Source organism: Equus caballus, chromosome 22, assembly GCF_041296265.1.
Source record: "Equus caballus isolate H_3958 breed thoroughbred chromosome 22, TB-T2T, whole genome shotgun sequence".
NCBI lineage: Eukaryota > Metazoa > Chordata > Mammalia > Perissodactyla > Equidae > Equus > Equus caballus.
In genome coordinates this window covers 45,817,936-45,831,173 of record NC_091705.1, presented here as the reverse complement: position 1 = coordinate 45,831,173, position 13,238 = coordinate 45,817,936, and the positions used below count along the sequence as shown (strand labels likewise).

The window sequence follows — 13,238 nt, the reverse complement described above, 5'->3', positions numbered from 1 at the left end:
GGCAACATCCTTTACAAGGTTGCTGGGTTTTTGTTTTTGCATTCAAATTTGTAAGGTACAAATCATATAGAGAAATGCAAAGATCTTAAGTTTAATAAAAGACATTAAATTTTGATAAAATGACAAATGTGTATGTATACATCCACATAAACACCATCCCACCAAGATACAAAACATTTCTATCAACACAGAAAGTTCCTTAATGCCTCTCTTATCATGCCCCTTCTTTATCCTTGATAGTAACCCTTGTCTTCAAGTCTACTTTGATATTGACTGCTATTGATATAAACACAAGGGTTTTCTTTTGCTTATGATTTGCACAGAATATCCTTTTCCACTCTCTTACTTTCAAGTTATCTGTTTTTATATTTAAGGTAATCCTCCTATAACCAGAACATAGTTTGATCCTGATTTTTGATCCAATCTGATAACCTCTACGTTTTAAGTGGAATGCTCAGTTCCTTTACATTTAATGTACTCACTGATACATTTGGTCTTACTGATATTAGGACTACCATTTTGCTATTTGTTTTATATCTGTTCCATTAAAAAAAATTCCTCTGATCCTTCCTTTTCTCCCTTCTTTTGCATTAACTAAATGTTTTTTAGTATTCAATTTTAATATTTTAATTTGTTCATTGGCTTTTTAGCTAGACCTTCTTGTTTTACTTTTTAAGTAGTTGCTCGTTACCACAATATTCATTTTTTCCTCACAGTCTACTTAAGAGTTGAAAATGAACCACCTCATGCAAAATATCACAACCTGTATGATCTAATTCTTTTTATCCCACTGTCCTTTGTGTTATTGTTGTCAAATATTTTAAATATACATACGCTATAAACCACACAATCCAGTGTGGTAATTTTTGCATTAAATAGCCAGCAGTCTTTTAAATAAGCTAAGAGAAAAAAAAAAGATTTTTAGATCTTTATGTTCACCATTTTCTGTGGTTGTTATTTCCTCCTATGGATCTGAGTTACCATGTAGTGTCATTTCCCTTCAGCCTGAACAGCTCTCTGGGACTGCTGCTGCTGAGTCCTCTCAGCTTTTGTTTTTCTAAAAATGTCATTACTAAATCAGCAAATCCAAAAGTCCCATGCACCCCTATGTTCATTGCAGCATTATTTACAATAGCCCAGACGTGGAAGCAACCTAAGTGCCCATCAACTGCTGACTGGATAAAGAAGATATAGTATATATATACAATGGAATACTACTCAGCCATAAAAAAGGATGAAATCGTCCCATTCACAACAACATGGATGGACCCTGAAGGTATCATGTTAAGTGAAATAAGCCAGATAGAGAAAGATGAAATCTGTATGACTCCACTCATAGGTGGAAGTTAAACACAGAGACAAAGAGAACTGATTGGTGGTTACCAGGGGAAAGGGGGGTCGGGGAGGGCACAAAGGGTGAAGTGGTGCACCTACAACATGACTAACAATAACGTACAACTGGTATTTCACAAGGTTGTAAACTATCATAATCTTAAAAAAAGTTAATAAAAAAGGTCATTACTTTGTCTTCATATTTGAAAGCTAAGTTTGGCAGACTGGCATTGTGTTGCTTTCAGCACTTTAAAGACACTGCTCCACTGTCTCCTGGCCTGCACTGCCTCCGTGAGAAGTTACCGTCATTCACATTGTTGTTCCCTGTAGAAGATGTGTCTATCATCTCTGCTGCTTTCAAGATTTTTCTTGTCAACTCTGGTTTTCAGCAGTTTGACTATGACGTACCTAGATGTGGCTTTCTTTGTACTTAGAGGTTTGCTAAAATTCTTGGATTTGTGAGTTGGTATGTTTTACCAAATCTGGGAAATTTTCAGCCGTTATTTCTCAAAATATCTTTTTTTCTGTCCCCCTCCCACCCCCTTTCACAACTTCTGGGTCTCCAGTTACACACGTTAGATTGTTTGAATTTGTCCTTATGATACTGAGACTGTGTTCACATTTTCTCACTCCTTCTCTGTTCTTCTGATTGGTTAATTTGTTTTGTTGTCCATCTAGTGGATTTTTCATTTTAGGTATTACAGTTTTCAGTTTTAGTGTTTCCATTTGATTCTTAGTTTCCATTCTGTGCGAGATTCCTCATCCACAGTTAAGTAGATAAGACTACTTTTCCTTTAAATCTTTGAACATTTTTAAATTATCTGGTTTCTGTTACCTTCTCTGAAAAGTGTTGAAATATTCGCTAATCATGCCGAGACTGGCTTTATGTGTGATTAGGGTGCGTCTATCTGGGTCTGCCTTTAGTACTAGGACATGGTCTCCACTTCTAAGGCATGGCCCTTCTGAAGTTTCAAGGGAAGCCTGTATTGACCAACCCCCTTTAACGCGGCAGGACTGGACTCCACTCCAAACTCCCCGTCCTGTGATGAGCAGCAGCTGTCTCTGCTCCATCCAGTCACTCCTCCAGCTGCTGCTTTCTGTTGGGTTCCTTAGTGTCTCCCCTGTGCCTTCACAACTGGAGGGTCAAGCAAAGACCTGAGGAGAATTTATAGCAGATTTTAGGGCTTCCCTCCTTGTTGGATCCATCTTTTCTGGGATTTGCCTCCTCTTTTTCCAGCTGCTGTAGCAGCCCTAAACTCTGGCCCCAAAACTGCCAGCTAAAAAGACGGGCTTTCTGTTTGAGTCCTAGCTACGCTGTGCCGCATGGACTGGGGAGTGCCCTCTGAGGAAAAGCTGTAAAAGTGTGAGTCTCAGCCAATGTCGTTCTCTTTTCAATCCCTGACTACATGTAGTTGCTTGGCAGTGCCTTCAGATAGTTGGTTTTTAATGTTTTATCCAGAGTTTATAGATAATGGTCATCTGTGGGAGGGTTAGTCTGCTACATGCCACTCTGCCATGACTGAAACTGAAACACTTTCCACGTTGTTTTGGTGTAAAGAAAGAAGGTGGCAGCTTAAAAAGAGACTTAAAGGACATCAGCACGTCTCTGTTCCAAACTTGGCTCTAGATCAGGGGTTGGCAAACTTTTTCTGGAAAGGGCCAGGCAATAAATATTTTAGGCTTTGCAGGTCATGTGGTCTCTGTTGCAACTACTCAACTCTGTTACTGAAGAGTGAAAGTAGCCACAGACAATAGGTAAACAAACAAGCATGGTTGTTTTCTTTTTTTTTTTTTTCCCCTGCTTTATTTCCCCAACCCCCCCGTACAGTTGTATATCTTAGTTGCAGGTCCTTCTAGTTGTGGGATGTGGGATGCCGCCTCAACGTGGCCTGATCAGCGGTGCCATGTCCGCGCCCAGGATCCGAACCCTGGGCCGCCGCTGCGGAGCACACGAACTTAACCACTTGGCTATGGAGCCGGCCCCAGCATGGTTGTTTTCCAATAAAACTTTATTTACAAAAACTAGCAGCAGGCTGGATTTGGCCCAGAGACCACAGTGTGACCCTAGTTCTAGATGATACCAAGCTACCATGCTTTTTCCTGATTTTAAACACGAGAACAATTCCTTACATGACTACTGTGATGATAAATGAGTCTGTGCCTTCTTGGTGCTCTGACCTCTGGAAACAGTTATCAGGAGAAACGACATTAAAATTCAGAGATATATATCTTTAAGGACTGGATGCACTGTTTATTAGACTTTGGTTAAGAAGCTTTCTTTTATGTAATCACAGACAGATGGCAAGTATTTGAAATGCTGCTGCTATGTTTACGGTCTATTTATGATAATGTCTCTGTAGGCCTATTTGTGCATGGTGCTGGGTCTGTCTCCATGCTACTGTAGGAGTTTCTTGTTAGTGAAGGATGATTGGTGGGAAAAGGTCACAAAGTGAATTCATTTAATATAACAAACAGGGACAAAAAGGTCTGACAAGGGCTCTACTCTGAGAAATTAAATTTAAAATTATGAAAACAAGTTTCATTTTATTTGATATTAGAAAAAATTTAGGTTTATTACTGCAACCAGGAGCTAGTTTCCTTAATGAACACTGAATCAAAGTTGATTGATAACTTGACTGTGATTCTGATAAAGCTATATGCTAGCACCATATGATGGCTATCTTGCATTTCATGTTTGACTCTCCTAGTCCTATCATAAAAATAAAATTTTTACAAAAATATTTAAGGACTCCACCAGTTTTCCCTAGGCCTCTCAACGCTTTGAAACACAAATCATCTTCTGAAGCACTAATATCATCATCCTGATCAGTATTTTTCTCTTCATTTAATTTAACAAGATCCCTACCATCAATTGCTTTGCATGACATTTGCAAAGTTCTCCAAAATCACTTTTGTTGATTTAATGAAATCACTTTGCAATTAATTACAACTGGACCATCAAAAAGACAATCCATCTGTCAAAACTATATACAGCAACAGAGGAGAGGGTCAAATGGGGAGGACGTCTGAACGGTAAGTTCATCAAAAAGGGTTTTCATCTTATGACTTTTGGTGCCATAAAGAAACTCATTACTACAGAGAACTGAATAATAAATATGCAAATACCAGAAATTTGAAATTTGAAGCATGCAATACTCACAAGGTAAAAGTAGGTAGGGGATATGTCCTTCCTTATTTGCACCAAAGCAGGGCTGGCAATCCATTGACATAAATCTGCTGGCATCAATACTGTGTGCCAGGGGCTGAGAGCACAGACATGAAGACAGTCCCTGCCCCCAAGGAGCTCACAGTCTAACAGAAGATAGACAAGTAAGGAAATAGGTGATGATACCATGCATAAGGGCAATCAAAGACTGCTCAGGACACAAAGAAATACCCCAAAGAGTTCATTCACTGATTGGTCCAACCAATATCTGAGCATCAACTCTTTGTCAGTCACTGTGCTGGGCACTGGGAATACAGCAGTGAACAAGATACTGTGGTCCTAGCTCTCAAAGTTTACAGTCTGCAGGGAGACACTGTCATTAAAGGTAAATAGACAGAAATGTAATTACAACTTGTAAAAAGGATCCTGAGGAAAATGAGTAAGGGGCAGTGATGGAGAAAGAACCAGGGCCCTGCTTAGGCACAGGGGGGTTGGGGAAAATTCTGAGGGTGTAACACTGAACCTGAGACCAAAAGGTTGGTAAAGAGCTAGCTGGCCACGTTCCCAGTGGAGGGAAGAGAGAGCTCCACTACAAGAAACGATGTGTGTGAAGGTCTCATGGACGAAGACCCTGGAGTGTTCGAGGAAGCGAATGGAGGCCCCTGGGCTGGGACTCAGAGGAAAGAGGGAGGCTAGACCAGGAGGGCACGGAGGAAAGGAGGTAGGGCAGGTCACGCAGGGCTTCTTAGGTCATTGTTGAGAGTTTGGCTACTATGAGAGGAGCAGCAGGAAGTTACTGAAGGGGATTAAGCAGGAAGATAATAGGGTCTGATCTGTGTTCAAAAAATCCCTCTGGGTCCTATGAGGAGAAGTGACATAAGGGTGGCAGGGCTGGGAAGAGTGACAGCAGGGAGACCAGTTAAAAGGCTAAAGGAATACTGGGGTGAAGTTAAAGGTGTCTGCGAGCAGAGTGCTGGTAGTGGAGATGGAGAGAAGTGAACATATTTGAGAGATATTTAGAGGACAAAGCTGTGTCAGGACATGCTGATGGAGCCAATCTGGAGGACTGAGGGGGAGAGAGGAATCAAAGATAACCTCCAGATTTGGGTCTGAGCAACGTGGGCATACGGCCATGTGGTTACTTATCTGAGAATAGCAGGAATCATTAGGAAAGACCCCCATGAGATGACATTAGAGGTGAGTTTTCTAGGCTGAAGGTGGGAAGGAGGGTATTCTAAGCAGAGGGAACAACAGTATACAGGTGCAAGGGTATGGAATTGCATGGCACGTTGGAGAACTGTAGGCAGTGTGATACTAGAGGATAAATTGGTGGCAGGAGGTGAAAATGGAGAGTCCGGCTGAGGTTGGCATACTGTCATGGCCTTGAAGGCCTTGCTTAGGACAAACTGGCAGGCAGAACAAGCTCAAAGATGTGTCTGGCATGATCTTCACAGTGTTTCAAACAATGTGTGATTAGCTGCCAGAGGTTTAGCTTTTCTTCAAGACTGTGATCTGGCGACCTTGGATGTGAGTGAGTGCTCACCAGTTGATCCTCTCCTCACTGTCTCCTCCAACACTGGGTTCTACTGAGCAGTTCTCTGACCCCTGCCTGCCTGCCTCACGCACATTCCCTGTACCAGCCCCTGGCTGGCTGACTGTGCTTCAGGGAGGGGTGAGGCAGATTTGCATCTCAGCGCAACCAGTCCTGGTGCAGAATCAATGAAAAGTGGGGAAACAAGAGCCAGGCAAACCAGCTAATTGCAAAACTTAACAGAATCCTGCTATTATGGTAGCAGTAAGGGAGAAGCATAGACTCTTGTGTTATTCTTTTTTTATATTCTAGTAAAAAGAAGATGTTATACATCACTGTGTATACCAGGACAGGCTCTGATTCAAAGCATAATGGAATCTGTATTACAGCATGATTCTTTATGATGAGGGTTTTTCTGTATCATCAAACATATGGGAGGGGGTAACTGAAACATGGGATGCAGTGAAAGGGTACAAACATTACTAGCATGAAGAGCCACACGAGTTCCTGGGTAACAGGACAGATGCCAGGGCTGTGTCTACAGAGATATTCAGGAAGACTCTGTGGGAAGCAACACTACTCAAGGATGGAGAGTGCTGGTTAGCAAAGGTCTAGTTGCCCTAAATGCTCCATTCTGGATGCACAGCACCAACAAAACAGAAGTGGGGATGGGAGGCTGAGCAGACGGATCTCAGATGAGTAACTGGACACAGGGCATGATAGCCAGTGTTAAAAAAAACAGGAGAAATCCAACAGAGCAAACTTAAGACATTAAATCTGTACAAATGGACGGTGTCTACGTCTAGGACAACAGTAATGGCTTGCTTTGTTTTCCTCCATTTGTCTGTGATGATTCTTGTCAGATTTTATACCACACACAGTATCTACACTGTCTTAGATAAGACCGTGATGACAGACTATTTCTCCTGATTACTTCTGGTATACTTTTAAGAGCTTAAGATAGCACTGTGTATCCATCAGATGTTCTGTTTTGATACTACTGGTTGAAAACAAAATTAAACAGCAGCTGAATAATGGGGTGGCTGCCAGAGGCACCTTGACAGGGAAATCAGACTTGGGGCCCAGAGTGAAAATGAAGCAGCAGGCAAGCATCTGTCTCCTCCTTGCCTTCCCACCTCTGTCCAATTTGGGTGGGCTTCACCAAATCCCATTCTGCACAGTGAAGCCTTGGCCCAGGCTCTACTTCTCCTTCAGGCTCTTCCTTAAGCAGATAACCACCTCGGACAATTTGATCCACAGGCATTTATTAAGTACCTATTGCACGGCACTGTGTTAGCTCATCCATTTCACTTAAATCTCAAACTTTATATGCTGTAAAGTTCCCTCTTTAGCTTTTAAAAGGTGGCTATAAAAGAGATGTGCTTAACTCTCCCTTTCTACCACTAATTCTTTTATATCTTTGCTAGAGGATGAAGCCCCAAATTACACACAATGCTCTGAGCAGGATTTTATCAGGCCTGTTAGTCAGCATTTACTTTAAGACACTAAAAAGTATAAAAATGCCCTCAGTGCCCATTATCACTTTCTCCATCAGTGGACTTTGTGGCTCTAATTGAAAAGAAAAAGGCTGGCCTACGCAAATGGAAATAAAAATGTCTCTAGCACAAAAAGAAGTGAGTAACGTGAAATGACATGGACATCAACAGTTTAGTCAGAGCTTTAATTTGGGCCTCAGAAAAACATGTAGTAAATGAAAGAGTGACTTACTCGTTCTTGTCCAGCTGTATCCCAGATTAGGAATTTATGTAGCTCATTTTGGTACTGGACAGTCTTGGTCATAAAAGATGCCCTATAAAGAGAGACCTACATGATCAGAATACAATTATTTAAAGCACACTGCCAGCCCCAGTAGGAAACATCACTTAGACTTAATGCTCAAACTCTCGCTCCACACCGCATCCTAACTGTGCTCCTCTCTGGAGTATGCATGGGATGCTCAGATACTGGCTGCATATTCTGTGTCAAAAGAAAGCATTAGGCACATCTGCTCAACACAAAGAGGTAAGAGTTCTTTGGCTTGTGACTGCCTAAACTCCCTATCAAAAAAACCAAGAGATAATTTGGTAACCCAGACATTAGCCTCCCTTGTAAACACGGAAGATGTTATTTAAAAAGATGGTGTCATGGAAGAATTTTCTCAAAAAAACTGTGTGTCCAGGAAATGAGTGCACTAGTAAAACATATTAGGCCCTTCGGATTTGTCCTCCCTCCACCCTCAAACTATAGAAATAGCCGATTAAGAACTAATGCAACATTAGAGTTAATAAAATTAAGATGCCAAACAAGGAGCCGGGGAAGCAATGCCCCCAATGACCAACTCTGTGTTTCAGTAACAAAAGAGCCCCTCAGCTGACGTGATGGGTCACATCAGACCTCAGGGTCTGGCTCAGCCCTTGATGGGGAGTGGAATGATGGTACGCAGGTCATATTGCTCACTGTGAGGGACCACTCTGTCCAGGGGCCTTTGAAGACAGGGGTTCCTATTGCTTTGAGGGTCTCATACTTCTTGGAGACTCTCTGAGGAGCCACTTGGCCCAGAACACATGCCTAGACACTCTAGGGGCTCCTGGACACAGGTTCGGAAGTTGTACCCCGGGGCTGGGCCCAACTCCAATACTACCTTCTACTCTCCATCTCACCCAGAGAGCTCCCTCCTGGGAAGTCCTTTGTCTCCAAGTCTCCTCAACGCATCCGAGTCTGGCTTGCAGAACCCAGATGTTTGAAATATTTTTGAGATTCAAGTAATAGATACATAATCTTCAAGAAAGTGCAAGTTGAAATCAATAGAATGACTTTCAGAAGAATCAATGAGCGTTAGATAAGTATCAGAATCCCTAGTTTAACAAAACTTAAACTCTGATACAATGAATTCCTGGTAATAATTATATAAATTCATGGTTTAGCAAGCAGCCTCCAAACAGTGACTGTAATGAGGATGAGAAAGTGAGTTAGGAAGCAAGATCACAGTTCTTGGATAGGTGCTATTTACTGGATGCTTATTTACTGAAAATTTACCCCTTGGTATCTTTAGTAAAGCGCTTTATGCATAGAAGGTGCTGGATAAATGGTTATTGTATCATGAACCTTTGGCGACTCACTATGATTAAATTAGGATGTGCAACATGATTTCTCAGGTAGAAAAGATCTAAGCTTTCAAAAACTCTTGTTTATTGTGAAGATTAAATGATATGATGTATGTGAAAGTGCTTTGTAAATCGTAAAGTACTATACCTATTTACAAGGCATTATTATTATTATTATTTAAAGGCAGCTCCAGGAAATGTTTTAGTTTAGACTTTGCAATTAGTCCTAAAAGCTTGCAACTCAACTCTCCATCAATTATGGCTGTGGTGTTACATTTAGGAGTGGCACCAGGCATCCAATATAGGCCTATTAAGAAAGCCAATGCATCCAACACATCCATTTTGGCTGCTCAAAGAACAAGAGAAGAAATATGCTTCAAGTAGACAAAAAACTGAGAAAGGTATACCCAACAATTAAAAGGAAATGTTTCATTATAGGATCAGAATAAAGTTCAACCTACCTGGCAACCATTTCCCTTTTAATGAAAGCAGAGATTTGTTATTCAGACAGGATAAAGAAAGGCAAAATGGCAGCTATAATGTAATGCAAGTATCTGAAAGGATTAAACTCAATTTCCCGTCTCTGACCCCAGACCATCCTGCCAGCTCTTCCCATCATCACTCTCAACACACTTCCTTCCTATCTATCTCTACACTGAAGTCTTGCTGTACCCAAAGCTCTCTACTTGGGTCTGTTGGCTTCTTGTCCTTTTATTGCCAGCATCACTTGCCCACACTGGTAGTTCTTTAGGAATCTTGTCTCAACCACCCACAAAAGCCCCAAGCAGCCTCTCTACCTGCTTCTTCTACTTAGCGATGGGGTGGCTGTCGTGCTGGAGGAAAGTCACAAAGCCACATGAACCAGTGTGGAGACTAACCTATTTCAGCTGGGTCCAGCTCTTAGGCTTTTCATCCCACATAGCAATTATTCTACATTCTTATGCCTCCTTTCCAGCTCCCTACCACTTCCTGCTACCTTCCTTTTTGGGGCAACAGCTTGTTTCAACCTTCTCAGAGAAAACAGAGGTTATAAGCCCCACATCCCCCAACATGCTCTGCAATCAATCCTCCCAATTTGAGAATAAACAAATTTCCATTCACACCGCCTGCGAGTTCCACTTTTCTGACTTTGGCCAAGTCAGAGATGTCTTTTCTTTGATTCACCCATCACTGCTGCCCTGGATCATGATCCCAAAACTTCCTGCCTGGGCCACTGCAGTCATCAAATTGGTCTCCTCCTCCCAGTCTCAAATCCCTCCAATTGCTCCTGTTTCCTCCTTCACACTGACTGTTCCTTTTCCTTGAATGGTTTTCCCCTGGCTCTCCCATGGCTAGATGCTCCTCATTCTTTAGGTATTAGCTCAACTGCCAAAGAGCACAGAAACCTGTGCGGTCCACCCAAACCAGGCAGCTTCTTCCCCAACTTCACCCTGCAAAACACATATCATCCCATTTTGTCTGCAGGGTGCCTACTACAATGTCTGATAAGCTTACTTATTTTTTAAAATGTACCTGTTCAATGTCTAGCTCACCTATGAGAAATGTAAGCTCCACGAAGGTAGAGACCTTGCTGTACCTCTTCCTCTAAGAGGGGTGTCTTCTTTATCTCCCTCCTCCTTGCTACTCTAGAATTCTGAGAAAACATTGACCGTGTTGCCATAGCTATTTCGGTTTCCATCACTCCAACAGTTCCAGGCTGTCTTGGCCAACCACTTCCAGAAGCATAAAGTGAGAAGTGCTTCTGAAGTGCAGGTGGAGTTGAGATTAGAGGTGACCCTAGCTCTTTAACCACAGCCAGGTGTGTAGCCTCTAGGGTGTGAGGGAAGTGGTTCAACTAGTGCAGGGCTTGCTTGCCCAGGGAAGTCCTTTCTGCCGCTCCTGCTCGCCACCAGCTCTAACCCTCTGCTAACCAACAGGCAACAGACAAAATCTGGAAGTTGCAGCTAAGAATTACTGTGTCCCTCCATCACTGAGACTTCTGGAATTCTGCTAGGGAAGAAGTCATGGCACTTTGTGGACTCTTTGCTGCTGGCTCATGCATTCAATCAGGAGCTCTTTCCCTCCTCCAAGTCCCAGCTGGTGTGGCTATGGTGAGACAGTCACACCTCCCTCACCTCTCCTCCCCTGAGCCCCACAATACCTCTATTGCAACAGGCATCTCTGGTGATTTTTGAGAGTCTGCAATCTTGGCTTATCACACCTTTAAGAGTCATTTCCTCCTCTTCAGCATTTGGATTCTAGTCTATGTAGTGGTAATACCTGGATTCAGGGCCAGACACAGTAGGGGGTGTCACCCACTGTCTCTCCCAAGTCATCTCTACGCAGCTCTGGGCTAGCCCTGGGGCAGAAGGCCTCCCGTATGACTCCTTTGAATAAATCCCTTCCCACAGCTTCTCATTTTTATCTGTTGAGGACAGCACTTTTCTAAATCTGACTGACTGTAGTTTAACTACACAATCTAGATACTACTTCGTCATTTCCCACTTAACATGAAGATGGGGCTTATTCCTACCCTACCTTCACAACAATCCCAAACAGCAAGTTCTCAATCAGAACATTACTATCTTCCATCGAACCCAAGTTGGTCTGCAACTGTTGTTTGTCCTTTGTTACTTGCATCTAGTTTTGTAGAACTGTCTGGGTCTTCATTTTATGTTTAATCTACACTTGAACCTCAATCCCTGGAAGAAATTCATAAATTGGACCCAAATCTTTGAGTGGGACTACTACAGACTTTCCCTCCCTCAGTCACTTGAACTCCAGATCACTCCTTTAACGTTCAAGTTAAATGATGCGGAGGTTATGATAACTTCAATATCTTGCGTTTTGAAAAACAAGCAACGGCTTCCTGCCATTCAAATGATACATTTTTATTTTCCAGCCTGCCATTTACTTGTCTGATAACCTTATTTTTCACTACTAAACCATCTCTCTTCACTCTGCCTAGGCAGGTCTTATTACCTCTTTAATCTAAAATCCCTACCAGTATTATTTCTTAAAGCTAGAATGTCTTTCATATACTTCTCCACGTCTCATGACATTCCAAAAATATGACTTTCATGCACACCAAACAGTCATGATCTTTGCTCAGAGTATCTGTTCCCAATGAAAACCCTTGCTGCAAGGTGTTTTAAAAATTTGTTTTCTTTAATTACAGTAGACTTTTTTTTTAAGGAAGATCAGACCTGAGCTAACATCTGCTGCCAATTCTCCTCTTTTCGCTGAGGAAGACTGGCCCTGAGCTAACATCTGTGCCCATCTTCCTCTACTTTATATGTGGGGCGCCTGCCACAGCATGGCTTGATGAGTGGTGCCATGTCCGCACCTGGGATCTGAACCGGAGAACCCTGGGCCGCCAAAGTGGAACGTGCGCACTTAACCGCTGCGCCACTGGGCCGGCCCTACAGTAGCCTTCTTTAGCTCTCTCAGAACACAGGTATGCCCTGCCATCACATTCCAGTACCTCTCTTGACTGCAAGCCCTTTTCTTGAAAAGATAAATGGGATTGCTGTCATCCCCATATGGGTATGTGGTGCCCTTTAAGGATGAAGAACTTAGCACATTTTAAAATTAATGAAGGATCATAACTTCTAAACAACTTTAAATTTCATGCAAACAATGCCTGGATCTCTAGGTTACATATGCTGATAGAAACACCATTAACTACACTAAGATTGAGACATAAAAAGACCACAGGTACATGAAATCTAGTAGTTCCTCTAATGGACTTAGGAAGAGGTCTTCAGGGGAGTTTAAGAGGGTACGAGGAACTTGACAGGTGTTTAGTGAGAATTAGCTGACCATAAGAGCACGTCTGTCTTGTGTTATGAGTGGCTTCAAAAAGCCAGAAGTTTCTGAGCATCCATAAACGCAGTTACTTAGGTGGGTTCCAGAGTCATGCATGCATGTAACCCTTCTTTTAAGTCTACCATCTCTTAGGCTAAGGAGATCTACGGGTTAATGCACTCCTCTGCCTAGTGCTTCCTTCTAAGCAGTCACTACACATTTCAATCACAGGGATGCACAACAGACGGTTCCCTCCACAGGTCCATGGTCACCTGAGGTAAATCCTTTGGTACTTTCTACATTTTTGTCATTCTAAAAA

At 42.4% G+C, this 13,238-nt stretch overlaps 1 protein-coding gene across 5 annotated transcripts in view; it reads right to left on the bottom strand.

Annotated features, from left to right (window-relative positions):
- RAB22A (RAB22A, member RAS oncogene family) overlaps positions 1-13,238 on the bottom strand; it is a 76,689-nt gene that overhangs the window by 30,287 nt on the left and 33,164 nt on the right. For 4 of the 5 annotated variants that reach the window (XR_289293.4, XM_070247282.1, XM_070247281.1 and 1 more), the window contains exon 3: positions 7,758-7,839. Coding sequence is in view for 4 of the 5 variants with exons in the window: in XM_070247282.1 (XP_070103383.1) it covers positions 7,758-7,839 (82 nt within the window). In the remaining variant the exon portion in view is untranslated. Of the gene's footprint in view, positions 1-4,492; positions 4,645-7,757; positions 7,840-13,238 lie in introns of all 5 variants that reach the window. The other variant, XM_023626807.2, reaches the window with a different exon arrangement.